Genomic DNA, 20,741 nt, shown 5'->3' on the forward strand with positions numbered 1-20,741 from the left:
GGTTAGCATCACTAGCCTGCCTTAATTATGAGCGTGCTGATGGCTTAGCTGCCTCTTGTCCAACCTTATTCATTAGAGAACCTCATCTTTGTGTATAACACTGCTTTATAATGAACCTGTTCTCTAAAAGAATTCACAGCTCCCCAAACATTTTAAGGCTAGTGTCATGTTGCATTTTTTTTCCACCAAACAAAGCTTGCCTCCAAAGAACCAAGGGGTTGATGAGCAACATGTTGCTCATGAGCCGCTGGCTGGTGATTACTTCCTAAAGGTGGCCATACACTGTAAGATCTGCTAGTCTGGCAAAGTCACCAAACGAGTGGATCCAGTGGCGTAACTACCAGGGGACGTCTGCAGCTCGTGCGCCACTGGATTCCGGCCAAAAATAGTGTACGGAGGGGGGGCCCGGCTGTGCGTCCCGCGCCAGGGCCCGCCCCCCTCTAGATACGTTACTGAGTGGATCTTAACCCGATATGCCCACTAACAGCTGGGTGATATCGGATGAATCTGAACGTTCGGCCCTGGAAGATGGCCTTTCCGTAATTCGGAGCTTTCTGGATAACTGGTTTCAGGATAACAGATCCCACGCCTGTATTTGAAATGATCCCAGTGCCCTAGATTTTATTTTTATGTTGATGCAACTGTACGGCTACTGTGTAATTTCACAAAGACTACAAATCAGCATTATCTATGGATCTAGTAATGGATGCCCTCTTGCTTTTTTTGCAGTCCCAGTCTGTGTAACAAGATGTATAAATGAATACTCTAGTAAGAGGCCTGTGCTAGCTTTGTTCCTCTATTCTTCATGCCCTTCATTAGCATGAGTATAAAATGCCCCTGCTCCTTCATATCTATATAAATGTATTACATGCTTAATTAGAAATCCTGATTTGCTAATCTCCTGAAGTGCTGCAATCGACTGGATCTGTGCAAACATAATTATACAGGGCACTTCTTGCTCTCTGTGAGATGGTTGGCTCCATTCCTTATTTTTAAATCCAGATGGTTACATTTTGCTGTTTGGCATAGTGGGTAAAAAAGGGTATAGATAGTGTTGTTTTCACATGTATTGTTAAGTACCTGTATGGTAACCAACTTTCAGAGGCGAAGGGGAGTGCAGTACTGCTAGAGGCATGTTACTCATTTATGCTCCAATAACCTTTAGTTACTCCTCAAGCAGCGGCAGGTGCACTGGAAATGGTTCCCCTGTTTCAGACTAATGCTGCTTGAGCTGATTATTTATTGTGGCATTATTGTTAGCGTACAGCTTTTTGGGATTTATTTTTATCCAGAATAAACAAAAACCTACTTTAGGGATAAAAATAGTCTTTTCCTGCAAGCTGTCCTCTTAAAGCAGCAGTAACTGCATATATAACTGTACTGTTTATATAGCCTTCCCCTGGTTAAGTGTATCTACCCTTATAAGCCCTTTGATAGGAAATAATAATATTTTGTGTCTAGGTATACCAGATCCTGTTTGGAACATTCAGTAACTTTCTTAGCATACTTCCAGTGAGTGGCAATTCTAATCATGTCAAGTTTTGGGGGGGGGGGGGTGAGAAAGCAAAATGTAGCAGTAGAAATTGGAGAAAGATTATACGCTCTTTATCCTGTCCAAAATCTTTAATAACAGCAGAATCTGTAGGGCTGAGGGCTTGGCACCCCTCAGATAAGAATTAGTGCAGTCCTTACTAGAAATAAATTAATATATGGCGTATACTTTGTTTTTGCTTCCATTTCCCTCATAAGAAGCTGCTATGTCAGATCTGATTAGATGAAGAGCATTGAGCTTTTGTGGTTCCACATACAGAACACACATTGTTGACTCCTTATCCCTCCGGTAGCCACTTACAAAGGATTCTTCCTGTGAAATCTGGTTAATTCAGAGAAGGCATTAAGCATGTCCTCATCTGAGCTGTGCCTACAGCATTCTTATGCTTGCTGAAACGATGTCTCTCTCATGCTCGAGAGTCCTGTTAAAAATAGTAATAATAATAACATGCTGTTAAACTCATATGCTGAATGCTGAATTGAACAAACATCTCTAGCAAAATATATTTTATCTTAAAATGTTTATCCACTTTCTGATGATTTTTCTGTAGGTATTACTCATCCTCTGCCTGTGCGTGTAATTAATTCAATTAGCATTTAGCGTATGGCTTTCAGAATTAGAGCAGCTATCCCTCAGTGTCCCTGGGAAGATTTATACCAGTCTGTAGTTCTCTGTGGTGGAGCTGCATTCAGTCAGAGGCGAGCTAACAGGGAACAAAACACATTCTTCACTGGAAGGGTGCAAACCTCCCTCTCCTGCTCCTTCTGTCCTTCGGTGCACAGCGGCTACGGGAAATTGGCTTCACTTGTATATCCATCATCTTTTCTCCAGGGGCTCCACAATGCCTTTCAGTTTTTCTGTTACGCTTCCTTAAGTCACACCCTATTGAATGGGTTTGCACAAGGATAAGCTGGCGTTTGGATGAGGCAGCCTGGCTCTGCTGCTTTGCCTTCAGCACGGAATCTCAGCCTCTCCAGACCTTGCCTACTAAGGATTTTGCTTTCAGGGAATCAAACTTAGGAGATGAAATCCTCTCCTGCCTTTGAAAGCAGTGTGAGCTTTGCTCTCCCGAAAGCATTTTTTCCCCTTAATATTTGGAAGGGAGCATGCTCAGACAGCTGGCAAATGGTTGTCCAGTGACCATGAGGGAATGATTGCCGCTTTTCATTTATAATGCAAATTCTGAGGTGCCTGCAGAAGTGTGGCAAACTTAAAATGATGGCGGTGGTGAGAACATCTCTGCAGAAAGTTGTGGTCTTGTTGCATCACTTGCAAAGGATGGCAGTGTCCTCTCCTCGCTACCAGAAACTGTGCAAGGTGAGTCTGTGGGGTTGGACCTCTGCCAATGCCGGATTGTGAGTTTGTGCAACTGCTCTATGTTTTATTTATGTCTAATTTTGCCTGTGTTTTGTTTTTAGCTGACTTTTCTCTTTGTTATTGTGTTCTCTATATTTCTGCATCCACTATTGAGAGAATTCAAATTTCCAGGAACCTTAAATAAAAAATATGTGTATCTAAAAACTTCTAATAGTGTGATTGTTTTTGGGGGTGAAATTTAATTATTTTTACTTCTTTTTTACGTTTGGTTCCCTCCACTTATCTGTATGGCATAAGGATGAAAGTTGCTGTCACTAATGAAGTTTTGGGCTTCCCGTGCCTTTGGTCATAGGGTTATCTCTGGCAGCTAATGTAATTCCTACCCTGATGGATGCATTAAATTTGCTCACTGACAGATACTTACTCATTGTAGGAACTGGGACAACTTCCTCAGTCTCGCTACTGTTAACTAATTTGTTTTATTTGTCTCATTGTTCTCTTTTCTACGTTGTCCCCAGAATTTAAATCAGGTTCCTAAATTGTTTAATTTTCTGAGAAAACTAAAAAAAAAACAAAACACTACGTTTCGTTTTTTGTCGTATTTACTTCCCATGTGCGGCTGCACATCAAGTACTGACATTATGGGTAATTGAGTAAAATCCCAGGATGCCTAGTTGTGTCTTTGAATTTGCACGTAGATGGATTCATTGCTGAGCAGCATGCATATTAGAATGTAGCAGGCACAAGGAGTTTCCTTTTCCATTCATTTATATTCACTCCCTACCTGATTCATTACTAGAAAAGCAATTTTCCAGCGGCTGCATTAAGTACACATGGCTTTGTTTACAAATGGGAATGGTTTGCACCCTGGGTGCTGGTTGTTTATCTGGGTGACTAGATGGGCTGATTCTGAGCATTAAAGCCTGGAGCAAATATAAACTTTGTTACTTGAAATTTTCGTAAAAACCTAAAACTGTGTAATGTATCCTCTTGCTTGGACTTAAGAATATGGGCTACTGCATATTTCTCTGGAGTTTTGACTTGATCCGCATAATAAGCAGTGTTTCTTATTTACAGCGTCTCTAGCTACCTTTTGCATAAATATATGGAGGGAATCAATACCTGACAGGTTAATATCGCAATATTGTTCAGTACTGAATCAGAACACATTTCTTTCCCGAAGGCTTGATTTGTTTTTTGCCATCTTCTACAGGGATGTCTAAAGGATATAACTACAGTGATGGAAGCCATAGTTTGGGGGAAATTAGGGGTGAATGTCTATTGTAGAAACTCCTGAAAGCTTTCCATGAAGGTCAAATAGGGTTGGGATTTGGAGGTGTGCATTAGTTTGCTTTTTAAGTTCAAGCATAAGATGTATCCAGTAATTATTTTAACAATAATACATGACTTAAAGTTCAAGTTATACTCCTGGTTTTTATGACATATAATACACAAGAGCTATGAATATCCTGTAAATTATATCCTTAGAAAATAATTGTAACTTACTGATGTCATTTCTATGACATGATTCACTAAAATTTGTGTTTTTTAATAAATAAAGTACCCCTATTGCAAAATATGAGGATATTAGAAGTCATCTCAGAGACCTGTAAAAAAAAAAAAAACACTTTTTATATGGTCACGTAACTCCACGTAACTTATAATATCCGTGTATTTTAAAGAGGGGTATTTTATTCACTAAATAATGGTTAATAATGTTCACAGCTGCCCCTGCTGGGCTTTCATGCTTTCACTTGCACCAGCAGATTGGGAACTAAGGGGTAACATATTTGGCAAATTTGGGAACTGTTACTTCTATGTCATAAGAATATGGGTTGGCACTAGTTTTGCCTTCTGACCTGGAAAGTAACAATTATGCCTGATTCCAGTGTTATTATAGGAAAGAAAGATATAGGAAGGCTGGTATAATATTATAGAAAATTTGGTAACTCTAGTTGGCACAGCAGCTGTGTGATACACATGTACCTCATATTCTGTGCATGTTAATCGAGAGCCTTAATTGGTATTTGATAGGCAAACATTTCTGGCACAAAAGTCCTTTTGCACTGTGGAGATAAGATTTCATTTGGTATGTGTGCGCTGCGCTGTAGTTTCAGTTTGATATTAATGAGTTTACATTCCCCTGTGCGGTATTATAAATTGTTTTCATTTCGCATAAAAGTAGTTATTGAACAAACTGAGTAAGAAGCAATGTTTCTGGTGCATGGAGAGTATTTGCACAAATCCGGCAGGTTTCGCTACTGCTGCTACTGAAGTACATGTTGGGGAAAAATATTAAAGGTAATAAATGTTTCTATGTAAATAAAAGTTACTTAATTTCTAGGAAACATTGATGTTTTATTTCAGCTCTATTCAGGAATGGTGCTGCCATGAGTATAAACAAATGACAAAATGGACAGCCCTTAAAGGCATACTGTCATGGGAAAACAATTTTTTTTCCAAAATGAATCAGTTAATAGTGCTGATCCAGCAGAATTCTGCACTGAAATCCATTTCTCAAAAGAGCAAACAGATTTTTTTATATTCAATTTTTAAATCTGACATGGTTGCTAGACATATTGTCAATTTCCCAGCTGCCCCAAGTCATGTGACTTGTGCTCTGATAAACTTCAATCACTCTTTACTGCTGTACTGCAAGTTGGAGTGATTATCACCCCCTCCCTTTCCCCCCCCCCAGTAGCCAAACAAAAGAACAATGGGAAGGTAACTAGATAACAGCTCCCTAACACAAGATAACAGCTGCCTGGTAGATCTAAGAACAACACTCAATAGTAAAAACCCATGTCCCACTGAGACACATTCAGTTACATCGAGAAGGAAAAAAAAGCAGCCTGCCAGAAAGCATTTCTCTCCTAAAGTGCAGGCACAAGTCACATGACCAGGGGCAGCTGGGAAATTGACAAAATGTCTAGCCCCATGTCAGATTTCAAAATTGAATATAAAAAAATCTGTTTGCTCTTTTGAGAAATGGATTTCAGTGCAGAATTCTGGTGGAGTAGCACTATTAACTGATGCGTTTTGAAAAAAACATGTTTTTGGATGACAGGGTGCCTTTAATGTGTTGACCAACTGTGAGCTCTAAACCATTTAAATATTTTGGGAAAGAACTTCTTCTGTGTCCTTACCCTGCATGAAATCTGGGTATGTGGACAGTGAGTAAAGGAGTTTTGGATATATTGGTACCATTAACTAAGTATCTTAAATTATATGGAGAACGACCGTTTAGTGTGAAGAGGTAGCCGGTACTGTCCAAACTAAAAAGTTTAGTGAGCCTCTTCTGTATTTTAGTACATGTTTGGTCGTCTGGTTATAGTAATCTGATTATATTTATAATAAGTAACATTTCTTTGGAAGCCTTTGATATGCTGTGGCCATAAAAATCCCTTGGGGGCTGCATCTGGCAGCAGAACTCCAGTTGGACAGCTGGAAAAGCACCTTTTTGTTTTTTTTGTTTTATATATGAGATTTGCAATATTGCTTGCCTTAGGCTGGTGGCACACAGTACGATTCGGGGGAGATTAGTCGCCCTGCGACAAATGCCTCTTCTTCTTCTCCCCACAATGCAAATCGATACGTATGCCATCCTGATGGCGATTCACATTCTTGCCTGCGGGAAGGCATTATGAGGAGATTAATCGCCCTAAGAAGAGGCGTTTGTTTCGCGGGGCCACTAATCTTCCCCAAATCTTACCGTGTGCCACCAGCCTTAGAAGTACCATTTCTGCAGCTGATCTGCAGGCAATCTCTTGTGCAGAATTAACGACCTAAGGCAAGCAATATGGCAACTTTGGTTTATATGTACAGTATATATGCAAGTAAGCAGAGAAGGAATATTCTGTGCCACTGCTATGACTTCATTATCATTAATAGAATACTAAAAAAACGCTTATGTAATCTTCATTTGGAGTAATGACCCTTTTCTAATGTGTGGTTAATTGCTTTGTCTTCTGTTCTGTCTGGATTAAGTGCAAATGTGATTTATGGACAAATGTTTTTCATTTGATGGTTGATAAAGTTTCAAACTGTGTAAAGTTCTGTTTGAAAAAACACAAACAACCTCACTTCACTGCTCCTATTACAAACAGAATGTAGCCTATCACTATGCATTTTTTATGGCACCCTCTGGGTGCTCCTTACCAGCTCTCAGCTTTTATAGATAATGGGGTGGAGGAATAGAGATATTGGATAGTGATAGATTTGTGCAGGGGCGGAACTACTGGGGGAGCAGGGGGTGCGAGCGGGCCAGGGCCCGCACCCCCTCAGGGCCCCTCGGCAGTCCGCGCGCCGCATATTCCCGGCCAGATCCGGTTGTACTGAGGGGGGCGGGGGGCCCGGCTGCGCGTCCTGCACCAGGGCCTGTCCCCCTCTAGTTCTGTTTCTGGATTTGTGCCTGTTTCATCAATTGCTGGACAGGCATTTATGCAATTTTGTATTTTTAATCAGTGCTTACACACACACACACATCCAATCTATTAATGCATTCATATTTAGTATATTTCATGTGAACTGTCCATAGTCCTGTCATTGCAGGAGGTTTGCCAGATCTGACATCCTTTTTAGATCCATCTGAATACCAAATGGAGATTTGGTGAAATACAGAACAAAGTCTCGACATTGCATATTTATACTCTAGCAAATGCCCACCAGAACATGCATCATTTGGGAAAAGAAAAAAAAAGATTACATCACGTTACATGAGATCAGTAATCCCCAACCAGTGGCTCTGGAGCAACATGTTGCTCCCATTGACCTCAAAGCAGGTGCTTAGTTTTCAATTCCAGGCTTTGGAGGCAAGTTTTAATTGCACAAAACTAGGTGTACTGCCAAATAGAGCCTCCTGTAGGCAGCCAGTCCACATAGGGGCTACCAAACAGCCAATCAGAGTAATTATTTTGCATCCGAAGAGACTTTTTTCATGTTTGTGTTGCTCCCAAACTCATTTTTTAATTTGAATGTGGCTTGTAGGTAAAAAAGGTTGGAGACCCCTGTGTTAGAAACTGTAGTTTGCAGCTTAATCTGTTGATCCAGGCCTTCAGTAGGTTAATCTGCTGGATATTTCTTGTTGTTTTGGAACCACTATAGGAAAAAGTACAGGGAGAGCAGCTTATAGGGCACAGGGGTCACAGTTGTTTAGGAAATAACCCATCCAGCAGGTAAAAACAGAAAAGAATTTCAACTGTACAAGTGGATCAGCTTCTAGAAACCATATCCAGTCATTATTTGCTCAGAAACGGAAAGGTTCGTCAATGCACTGAATTCAGCCTGTGTAATAGATATATATATATATATGAATAAATATTACAACAAAAAGAGGTGTTTGGTCAACGTCTTATATTATAGGCCTAATTTTTTGTAATATCTATTCATATATATATATTTACACAGAATTAACTTGCGTGCTGACCTTTTCTTTCATTTTGTGTGCAAATAACGGCTGGTATATGGGTGCTTTTTGCTGCTGGTCAGCACTGCTGCATAGCTTAGAATGAGCGTTGGTAATTCCTTTATTTATTTAGTAAGGCAAGATAGATGAAAGAAGAGCATTCTGAAAAACAAATGGGACTGAATGAGCAGGATCAGTAAGAGAAGTCATTCACCTAGCTTTATTGGGTGCAATAATCTTTGTTTATGAAAGCTCTATACAGTAGATATATATATATATATATATATATATATATATATATATATATATATATATATATTTATAGATAGATATATCTGACTGTCTCTTTTCACATTATCCCCCCCCCCTCTGCATATATTACCCTCTGTCCTGCTACCTGTTATCTGTGAAATAACTGCTTTATTGTAGCCAGGTCAGTTAGCTGCCTCCCCCAATTTAAAAGCTATGAAAATTGTTACTAGAAAGGCAAAACAGGTCAGGTCAAAATGAATGTGTGTAGATTTTAAAAAAATAAAAACTTTTAATATTTGAGAAGAGACATATATTAATCCCCCTGGTGACTCCATGCATATAATATCTTTAAACATGCAATACTAATGGTCACACATCAAATATGCATAGATTGGAGAGCTTCAGAGTAAAGTAAATTTGCATAGAATTCTAAAAAAAAAGATCATCTCTCTCCACTTATTAATCTTACATTTCAACTGACATTATGACCTTTCTCGAGGTGAGTGTAAGCGTGCTAATGACAGCGTGTATAATGATTAATACTTTCCCTTTCCTTGGAAAAGGAGCAGATGTAAAGCAAAATGTCAACTGCAATTTGTGGTATGAGATGATTAACAAAAGGGATTCACTTTAAAAGTGGGAGTAACAGTCTTTTACATTATTGTACATGTATGGGATCCGTTATCTGGAAATCTGTTATCCAGAAAAGCTCCGAATTACTTAATGTCTTCAATAGGGATGCACCGAATCCACTATTTTGGATTCGGCCGAACCCCCAAATCCTTTGTGAAAGATTCAGCCGAATACCAAACCGAACCCTTATTTGCATATGCAAATTAGGGGTGAGAAGGGGAACATTTTTTGCCTTGTCTTGTGACAAAAAGTCATGCAATTTCCCTCCCTGCCCATAATTTGCATATGCGGTTCGGCCATGCAGAAGGATTTGAAGCCGAATCCCGAACCGAATCCAGGATTCGGTACATCCCTAGTCTCCAATAGACCACATGTTATCCAAATAATCCACATTTTTAAATGTTATTTCCTTTTTCTCTGTAATAATAAAATGGTACTTTGTACATGATCCAAACTAAGATATAATTAATCTTTATTGGAAGTAAAACCAGCCTATTGGGTTTATTTAATGTTTACATAATTTTCTAGTAATAGTAAAGTATGAAGATCAAAATTACGGAAAGATCCGTTATCTGGAAAACTCCAGGTCCCAAGTGTGCTTGATAATGGATCCTATACCTGTTATTAAATGTAATAATCCCAAATGATTAATGAAAAGTTACCATTGTGGCACAGTAGGCAGGTTGGGTGTCGGACAAAAAGAAGACACAGAAGAAGAGTCTGATAAACTCTTCCTTGGAACATCAGAAAACACCTTTGTTAGTGTCACATAACATGAATGTAACTTGTAAATGAAGACACAAATCAGCCCCCATCCAGATCTCTTCAAACCTTCTTATATTTGTATAAAAAGGAGCGTTTAGATAGATAGATAGATAGATAGATAGATAGATAGATATACACACACACTTGTTCATGTTTTGTACAGGCCAGACAATATAATATCAGAAGCCTAGCTCATGCCAGGTAAACATTACCATAATGCTCATGCATGCAACTGCTTCCAATTAGGGATCCACCAAATCCACTATTTTAGGATTTTTTTTTACTTTTTTGTTTGTGTGATGAAAAGTCATGTGATTTTTTTGGATTCGTCCAGGCACTTGGATTCGTCCGAATTCGAATCCTGCTGAAAAAGGCAGAACCGAATCCTGAATTTAGTGCATCCCTACTTCCAATAGATAGCTGCTGAATGGAAGAGAATAAGCAGCTGTAGAGTCCTTGCACTGGGATTGCATGCATGCTGAGGTCCTGCAGGTGTCACTGTAAGTCAGTAGCAGAGATCAAATGACTGGACACATGTGCTTTGAAGAGATAATAGAACAAAAACTACTAACCATAGATCATTGAGCTAATTCATGGCAATTTTTTTTCTGGCATCCTGTATTTTCACTTACTTTAGATATGCAGATGCCTGCAAATGAATATCAACCCAACTTGTCATTTTTGTTCGCTTTGGCAAGATAGATCAGCCAACATCCTACAGGGATTGATAAAGTCTCATCTTTGAGTAGAGTCAAGACCAAAAATCGATCTTAAGATTTAACATATAAACATTTTCAGCGATTCAGAGCCTCTGCCTTTTGATGCCTTTTATTGCATATTTTTAGTTATGCCGTTATACCTAGGGACCTAGCAGCAGTTTTTTTTCTTGGCAAGTGGGAAAGTGACCTTAAGTCACAGCTGTCATCTCTATGGAACACAGAAAACTTATAACCCAGACTTCATTTATTGGATTTTGCTGTGAGCACTGGCATTATCCATAGGTTTAAAGGATCTACCTGTCTGTCTGTTTAGCTATCATTCTTAATATAATAATCAGTGGTATAATCCACAAGTCAATGGGGCTCATTTATCATTACTGGACAAATTTGCCCATGGGCAGTTACCTATAGCAACCTATCCGTGATTAGCTTTTTGAAACCAGCTGCAAGTAGAACAATGCATGCAGCAATCTGATTGGTTGCCATGAATAAATTTGCCCAGTGTTGATAAATGAGCCCCACTGTGTAACATTTTCAGAATCTTCTTCAGAATTTAAATATAAGAATTTATACATGCACACCACCTGATTTCAGTAAGCCTACAAAGTAACACACCTGTGAGCCTTTCTGTGCTTAAAATAACTGAAAATAAAGGGGGACATTTTTATATTTATACAGGAAACCTAAAAAATGCATTTTAAAAGATTTCTAAAAAATTTAAAAAGTTAACGCAATGCATTTAATAATGATGCAGTTGCTGGTGAATTTAAGGGAACAGGGTTTTCAGAATGGTATTCGATAATCAGAAATGTTGCATTTATTACTCTAACTGGGCTTTGTTATAAGTTAGAGCCTATTAATACGGTCACGCAGCTAGACAACGTGCCACCAAGCCTCTGCCTCTGGAAGCACTGAGCGCAAGTTTGCTAACACTCAAAGTGAATGTTTAAAGTACTGTAGTTATATTGCTTCCTTTGGAGCAGAATGTCATTTTGGGGAGTATAGAGAAGAGCTCTGTAGTTAATCTGTTTCCCTATGACATATGATTCTCGTTACTGCTGACTAAAGAAGGAAAGGATCCATGTATCAGGTCTTCAAAGTGTTATGAGTTTGTTAACATATGTTTCTATATTGGAAGCAGGAGGCTCTCCACGCTCAGTCTCAAGTTGTACGTTTTTTTTCTCCTAAGCAGCCAATTTGAACTGCAAAAGATTCCTAATTATAAATAAGGAATACGTTCACTTTGTTTTTATGTAATTGTTTAATAAACGATATAATTAGGCACTATCCTGCCCAGAGAACATTCATTACCTACATATTTTCATTACATAATATCAGTGGAAGCTGCAACTTGCAATGCTTAGAAAAGGTAAATAAAAATATCCTTCATGTTCTATAATGTGCCTGGCTTTAAATAGGCTTTATATAGGACCTGTTATCAGAAACCTTGGGTTTTCCATATAATGGATGTTTTTGCAATGTGGACCTTTTTTCTTTCTGCTGACATCAGGTGGAAAATTGAAAGTGGAAATTAAAACACTCCTGTCTACATCTCACAAGTCATAATGTTATTTTAATGGAAAGTACCCATCTGACACACATGGAGTAGTTACAGGAGGATCTCCTTCCAAAAATATAGTGTCCGTCTGTCACCCATACATGTGTGTATTAGCCAAGGATCTTTCTATTGAAAGAGTGCTGACAGGCAGGCAGGGTTTGACTGTTAAAATAGTAATAAAACCCTGTGTGCTAATATAATACCCATAGCAAGATTCTAAATTTGTATTTTTGATTGATAAGTACTGTACAATAGATCATTTAAACAGATGGTTTAGGCCCTTTAATGTAGGTTCTTTAAAACATGTTCTGGGTTACTTGTATCTATTATGGCAGATTTGTAAGGATTCAGCCCAAGTGCCTCTTCAGGTCCATTGTTGAGTAATATGACACATGTTGTCCTTTTGTTTAAAACTATAAACAAGAGTTTAGCCACTGTCTATGTGGAAAGGAAGAAATAAGTAAAATACAGAGTAATTAACAAATCTTACCCTTCAATTCCCCTGAAAGAGCTGATAGCAGGATAAGAAGCTTTCCTTCACTTCCACCTTCTAATAAGAGCTGTTTTGTGGTTGAGTGTAAGAATACATTGTGCTGCTTGACACTGAAGATCTTAACAGCTGTCACTGATACTGTACATATTTCCTAATTTTCTTCAAAGGAATGACAGAAACCCATGTCGATAGTGAAACTTTCAGGGGGAAAAAAAACAAGTTGGTGGATTTTTATTTTGAAAGCTCAGAGTTTCATATTTGTTTCTGAATAATTTATGGCAGGAGGAAATTGGGCCCTGTATGCATAAAACTGTGCATATAGAAGAATATGCTTCCAGGCATCAAATCCCTCTGGGCTTGTGTGCAGGTAGATGGGAAGGATTTTTGTTCATCTTCTAGATAATTATCTACATTTGTGACAGTTTGGTCTTAAATGCAATGGCTTATTTATTACCTCCACAGGGCCGAGTTGGTGCACTGCCCTATAAAGGACATATTATCGTAAAATAAACCTTGGCTGCTGGTAAGCTCAAAGTAGGTCAGACAAGATAGAGTTATTGTCCAGGTCCCAAGGAACCTTTTAACACTAACCTAAAGGTGATGCTTGTCTAAAAATATTCCTGTGCATTTCCAAGCTTAAACTCAAGTTGTGTGACATTGTTATGGATGGTTTTCATCCGTGATAGGCGTGTGAGTATGAAAGTGGATTCAACAACAGGTGTAATTGAACCGTAGGCTCAAGTATTTTTGCTTCTCTCAACCTCTGTATTCTCATAGTCTCTTTACTTTACATACTTTAATGAAGTCAAATGGTTAAGAGCAGGAGGGCAAGCTAACAATTGGCCCCACCTGGAGTTGCGCTGGTGGGCCCGTCCAACACTGGGTACTTCTCAATTACAATATAGAACAGGATTCAATGACTTTGGTCCAGTCTCCACTGCTTCCGTCCAATGAAGCCTCAATTCATAGGAAATAACCGTGGATAGGAACTTGGTCCTATCTTGATTTTTGAAGCAATGTACTGCATTTGACCAAGTTCTTATACAAATGTGACTACAAGCAATTGTTGCCTGATGAGCTTTTGTGCAGGGTATCTACCTTTGCTCCATTGTCCTACTATGTACATTATTACTACATATGTCTCAGCCCTTCCAAAGTCAGCCTTTGTAGGATGCACAGGTTGCACACAGTCATGCCCCTTTTATTTATCCACGGCAGAATTGTAATATGCACCGCTTATATAAATAAAACAGTTGAATTTGAACAATAATAGAATAACATTTTAAAAAAGGTTTGTGTTCTGTATTTTTTCTATATTTTTTTTTTTACAAGTGCATTTATAACATTTTCCCCTAAAATCAGCTAGATCAGCTCAGATCCTACCTCGTTATACCCAATCCCTGCCTATTTTTGTGGAAAACTCCTCCTCTTTTAGCAGGACACCACAGAATAGGACCTATTGCGGTTAAGTTCTGTCTGATTTCTCACTGGCTGTACATTTTTAAAAATCAGTATTTGTACCAAAAAGAATGAATTTCTCCACATGCCTTAGCTTCGTTGATTTTATTTAAGTCGTCGTTGAATGAATAATCAGCAGGTCATTGTCTTTAAAATTGGTGGTGAGATCATTTTAGCTTTTCATTGGTTTGTTCTTGATATATATAGCAGAGCGGGTGCTTATTAGCAGTAAATCACTATAATCCATGATTTGCAGTGTATACAAAAGTATAGATTAAAACAAAAACAAAAAAACATAGCAGATGTGTCTGGCACTGAATGAAGGCTATACTTGGGCGTTAACACTGCTTTGTTTCTAGAGATATTTTACCAAATGTGAATTTAGTATCGCTTCAAATAATTAAATCATAGGGTCACCAGATGGTGACAGCCAAACTCAAAATAATTTACTTGCTCTAGTGTGTGTGTAGGAATAGTCATAAAATATGTAATATGAAATGACTGCATTATTTTAAGATTGTACTTTTAAAAAGACAAATTATTGTTCTTCTCTGTTATACAGTGTGACACTTTATTGTTTTGCACAGCTGTAGGGAGCCGGGGCCTTCAGTTATGATAACATTTCGTTGGGGTTACCCGTGTTGGACTGGGATGCCAGTGGCCCACCAGAAAACAACTACTACAGAAGACTATGGGCCCACTTTCCAAACTATTATTCCTCCTCTCCTTAACCTTTTTATTATCCTAGTCTTTTATATCTACTTTCTATATTCTCCTTATATCTATTTATAGTCTTCTTATATCTACTTTCTATATTCCTCCATGATTAAGCATTTTTTCTCATAATGAAATAGGTAATGACCATGAAATAGGCTAAATGGTTAGAAGCAAGAGGGCCCACTGACACCTGGGCCCACCGGGAGTTTTCCTGGTATCCCGGGAAAGTTTAATATAGCTTTTGCGAACCCTGAAACTGTTTAGCGACCACTTCCGACAGTGGAAGACCATTCGGCAATTTTATAGTTTGCGCCAATGCGCATTAAATGTAATAACACTTCTTACCTGAAAAAGTTATGTTTGCTCCAAAAGAGTACGACACCTTCAAGCACTTCTTAAGAGTGTGCAATTAAAATTCGCAATGTGCAATTTAAATTCGCAATGCAAGCACAATAATACATTGCGAGATGTAATTTTTATTCTTATTGGTGTGAATTGTTTTGCTCTTTGCGACTTTTATTACTTTTATTACATTCCCCTTAAAACTCATTCGGGGGAATGTAATAAAAGTCGGTAACAGAAAAACTATTCGCAATGCGAAAAGTTATGCCTTTGCGCGAATAAATTTTGCTTCACGAGAATTTAATCTAGCTTTTGCGAACCCGGAAACTGTTTAGCGACCACTTCCGACGGCGGGAGACTGTTTGCAAATTTTATAGTTTGCGCCAATGCACAGTTGATGTAATAAAACTTCTTACTGAAAAAGTCATTGTTTGCACCGAAAGATTACGACACCTTCAAGCAATTCTTAAGAGTGCGCAATTAAAATTTGCAATGCGCAATTATAATTCGCAATGCAATAACAGTTTAAGGAACAATATTGCATTGCGAGATGTGGATTTTTAGTCTTATTAGTGCAAATTGTTTTGCTCTTTGCGACTTTTATTACATTCCCCCTTAAAACTCATTGTCATTCATATTTCATGTTTGAAAAAATTCATAAGAAAAAGTAAATACATTCTGATGATTGTTTTCCTCTCACTTTCAAAAAGTTTTAGCAATGTCCTTTTCATTTAGTGAATATTTATTTCTCTAATTCAGTAAAAGATGAGTTACAATGTTACATCATGACTTACAATACTTTTTTTTTTTTTTTTAATATAAAATGACTATTGACAGTCTGCAAACCTCCAGCTGATGCACACAATAGATTAGAGTCAATGTACCTTGTAATAGGAACAATAAAAATGCAAGGTAAAAATTATACCATTCGCTAGAATGATTTTCCACCGCTGATTCTGCCTCCTTATTGCCTTACTAGTTTACAATGTGTGTATCATTTGCCAGACAAACCTTCAGAATAGACTGTAAAAAATCGACATCTGCAAATTACTTCGTAAATCATATTTGTGTTTTTTGGTTTATTTCTCTGGAAGAATCAATGTAAATGCTTCATTCCTTTACGTGAATGGATTACCCTTGTCAAATTTGCTTGTTTGGTAGAAAAAAATGTATCTAGAAAATAAACTTGGGTATGGTATCTAATATCCCAAATCTTTGGGGCCTGGGGTTTTTCAAAAAATGGGTTTTCCACAAAAGGGCAAAGGTGCACTGTGCTATTTGTTGTCCATGTTTTTTGAGCAATAATGGGATTTGACTTCTCAGAGACAGTTATTTGTATTGACTATAGCAGGGTATTTTCTGGAGTTTTCTAGGAGCATCAAAATGTTGGCGACAAATCTCTAATTACCTTTAATGTGGAGCAGGCATACTGGTGGTTGCTAAGGGTCATTAATATACATAGTAGTTTTTCTTTATCTGTACAGTTCAATTGAAAACGAGTGTTTGTGTGCATTTTGCTAATAAAATTAAATCCCATTTTTCATATTAGATAGCAAATTAGAGAGGCTTCAGATTGTTTGTGTTTTTCCAAGCACTAAACTGCTTATCCACATACCAATCTTACATGTTTATATTGGTCTGTTTGGTGATCAGGCTGTTTGAAGATTTTATCTGCTGATGCACCATGTCTGCCAATCCATCGGCAGATAAGAAAGCATAGAGCAGCTGCTCCTTTTTGCTTCCTAATTTTCTGATTCGGCTTATTACCTAAACAATAGAAAGGGTGAGATATACTACTGTATGTATGACTTTCATAAGTCTTTGTCCGTTTAGCCCCTGGGGCTATCGTGGGAGATAGTAGCCAATTGACCCATGAATAGTCACCTTTAGATGAAAACGTTCAACTTGATGGTCCGTGTTTCCAATTATAAAAATTTAATTTACACAAGGAAAAACAGCACAGGTATGGGACCTGTTAACCAGAATGCTCGGGACCTGGGGTTTTCCCAGGTAATGTATCTTAACGTAATTTGGATCTTCATAGCTTAAAACTACTAGAAAATCATTTAGACATTAAGGGGCCAATTCACTAACTTCGAGTGAAGGATTCGAGGGTAAAAAACTTTGAATTTCGACGTTTTTTCGACCATCGAATGGGCTACTTCGACTTCGAATCGAAGGATTCTAACTAAAAATCGTTCGACTATTCGACCATTCGATAGTCGAAGTACTGTCTCTTTAAAAAAAACTTCGACCCCCTAGTTCGCCATCTAAAAGCTACCGAAGTCAATGTTAGCCTATGGGGAAGGGCCCCATAGGCTTGGCTAACTTTTTTTGATCGAAGGATATTCCTTCGATCGTTGGATTTAAATCCTTCGAATCGTTCAATTCGAAGGATTTTATCGTTCGATTGAAGGAATAATCCTTCGATCGTTCGATCGTACTATCTGCGCTAAATCCTTCGACTTCGATATTCGAAGGATTTCAATTCCCAGTCGAATATCGAGGGTTAATTAACCCTCGATATTCGACCCTTAGTGAATCAGCCCCCAAATAAACCCAACATTCTGATTTTGCTTCCATTAAGGATTAATTATATCTTCATTTGGATTGGGTACAAGGAACTGTTTTATAATTGCAGATAAAAAGATAATAATTTAAAAAAATATGGATTATTTGAATACAATGGAGTCTATGGGAGATGGCCTTTCCGTAATTCTGAGCTTTCTGGATAACGGGTTTCTGGATAACAGATCCCATACCTGTATTATTAAAGTGTAAGAATTATTCATAAAACTGTGTTTTATTTATAGCTGAATAATGAGGCTCATTGTTTCAGTGTAGGTTTTAAAAAAAATAAAATATAGCACTCTATTGCCATTCACTAGGGCTTTAGGTATGGATGGGAAGATCCGGTTTCCAGATACTAAGCTAGAGCATTGCATATTGGTGTACCATCTCAAGCCAAGATGGAAAATGCCATGTTGATAATTATGCAAATATGCCATTTTATGGTTCCGGATGGATTGCCAGATACAATTTTTTTTCCCAGCACAGGGAATTGTGACATTAGTAGAAAATGCTTCCCATAACCTGAGCTTTTGAAGCAGAAGTAAATTAAAACAACTTTTTTCCCACAATAAGTTCTTGCACCTCCTGAAATGCTAGCATTTACCCATACTAAATGTTCACTAGAACTGTAAGGCACTTCTTCATTTTATGCCATCTTGTAAAGGGAAAAAATACCCCATTTTTGGCATGAACTCAGTCAATTGGGCTGTGAGATTCCCTCTACAATTACGTTTCATATTGTGACGAGCAGACATATCAAAATTCAACATGTGATTAAAGGTTTTAATCGACGGATTTGTACTAATTGGTGGCACAGTGATGTAATTTTTGATAATTTGATAATTCTAATGAAATCGGAGTGCTGTTATATGCTTTATTTTGGATTTGTTTTAATTAATAGGGTGTAAAGAAAAAGAACAGTCCCCAGACATTATTCATGATTGGCAGCCAATCCATTAATAGCTGAGCTGGGATAATGTGCTCCTGTTCATAGGGACAGTTATTCACACTTATTGGGGGAACCGCAATTTAAACAACCTGCTGTCCCTGGGGTGAGACACAACACTGCTAAGATTGTTGCTATTAGCGGTTAAAACTATCTTGGCAGGCAACAACTCTGACAAATGTCCCAAAGCCCGAAGTTGGCATGGAATGGCTAAGAGTGACAGAAGAAAAATAAATGTGTGATGTGTGGTACACCAGCCAAACATTTACCAATCAATACTTCATTAGATAAGACAATCTGAGAACAACCGAGAGATAAAGTGCTTTGAATTGCAATGCTAAAGGCAAATAATTCCTGGCAATTATCTGGTCAGTTGCACCGGCATTCATGAAAGCGAATAAATGAAACACCTGCCTGGCACATCTTTTCATGCCGTTTCGGTACAGTAATTAGAGATACTGGGATTTATAGGAGAATAGGAAGACATTTTTCTGCATGTTAATTTGCATTTCTTTATACATGCTTTATAAAAGTGTTAACCCCTTTCTCTACAGGACACTAAATAGTGCAAAATTGTGATGACTTAGTTATTTAACAAACCACCTTTTTGACTTCCTTTGTTTTTATTTCTTTTTATATATGTAATTACATTTTATTGATGGACATTAAACTCAGAATATGGTTAGCCGAAGGCACAAAACATTTTAAACTATGTTTAAATGGATTTAAAACATTCGATCTTATATTATTACCTTCAGATCAAACATATAAAACCTCTGATATTGTTATTATTTGCAGATGGTCTTCATTTTTTTTTTTGTAGCTTTTGAGTTATTTAGCTTTTTATGCAGCAGCTCTCCAATTAACAATTTCAGCAATCTGGTTGATAAGGTCTGTATTACTCTAGCAACCATGCATTGATTTGAAATATGAATAGGAGAGGCCTGATATGAAATATGAGTAATAAAAAGTAGCAATGACAATACATTTGTAGCCTTACCTTAATGGGGGTCAATGAAATTTGAAAGAAGAAGGCAAATAATTTAAAAAATATATAAAAAAATAAAGGTCACAAGTTGCTTAGAATAAGCCATTCTCTACCACCCCTTTAAGCCTCTAAATATATAGCTGTCTTTTCCCCAAGTAAAAAGTTTTATATCATTATCCGATGTACCAAAGTGTAGAGACCATTTACCAGGTCACTCCATATCTCTTCAGGCAGCCGAAATGTTTGACTGGTACAATTTAATCTAAAAAGAAAATAAGTGGAAAGGAGAGCACAATGGGAAAATGGCTTATTTGACTTTCTCCCAATTCTGAAAGCCTAGCAAGTGTTGTGGTAATTTATACAGCAGCGCTGTCTTCTTCCTGCCATTAAATGGACAGTATTTGATAAGTATCTGTAAAGCTAGTAACCTCATGATGAGTCCGACTTCCATCTAATTTAATTCAGTCTTGTTGACAACACAAGTCCAGCATCTAAAACAGAAATATGTTTCTAGATTGCAGAGTAACAGGGGCAATAAGCCTTTGATCACTTCTGGTAATAAAACGCCGCTCTTGTCTTTCCTTCAGTCCATCATTATGTAGTGGCTTAATTATATCTCTCAGCCTTTCGCCAGATCTTGATTAAATGGATGCAAAGCATAGATTGAGTTATGAACTTAAGCATGCAACTGAATTTAAAGGACCAAGAAGTTAGAACACACTAAGGGGGTTGTTTATCAAAGTCCAATTTTATCTCAACATTTTCTGCTACAATCTCTGATGAAATCCGCTCAGGTTTTTTACGCTTATTTATTATTACATTTTCCCGAAAATTTGCTTTGCGGGTTTTTCACCCGAAAACTTTTTTGCCCAAAAACTCTGAAAACTTCGGGGTATTGCACGAAACACAGCGCACTTCTAAAAATCATTGGGACTTCTCCCATTGACTTATATGCAACCTCGACAGATTTTCAGATTCTGACTTTTTCATCCTCTGGGTTTAATGAATTCTGAAAAATTTGTGATT

At 37.7% G+C, this 20,741-nt stretch overlaps 1 protein-coding gene across 4 annotated transcripts in view; it reads left to right on the top strand.

The window, feature by feature from the left end:
• The window catches only part of utrn.L (utrophin L homeolog), a 391,980-nt gene that overhangs the window by 186,729 nt on the left and 184,510 nt on the right, over nt 1–20,741 (top strand). The window contains exon 1 of one of the 4 annotated variants that reach the window (XM_041562716.1): nt 2,110–2,869. The exons of the other annotated variants lie outside the window; for them this stretch is intronic. Within the exon in view, the coding sequence (XP_041418650.1) occupies nt 2,726–2,869 (144 nt within the window). The 5' untranslated portion in view covers nt 2,110–2,725. Of the gene's footprint in view, nt 1–2,109; nt 2,870–20,741 lie in introns of those variants that run through there. 4 annotated transcript variants of the gene reach the window in all.

This window comes from Xenopus laevis, chromosome 5L, assembly GCF_017654675.1.
Source record: "Xenopus laevis strain J_2021 chromosome 5L, Xenopus_laevis_v10.1, whole genome shotgun sequence".
Lineage (NCBI taxonomy): Eukaryota > Metazoa > Chordata > Amphibia > Anura > Pipidae > Xenopus > Xenopus laevis.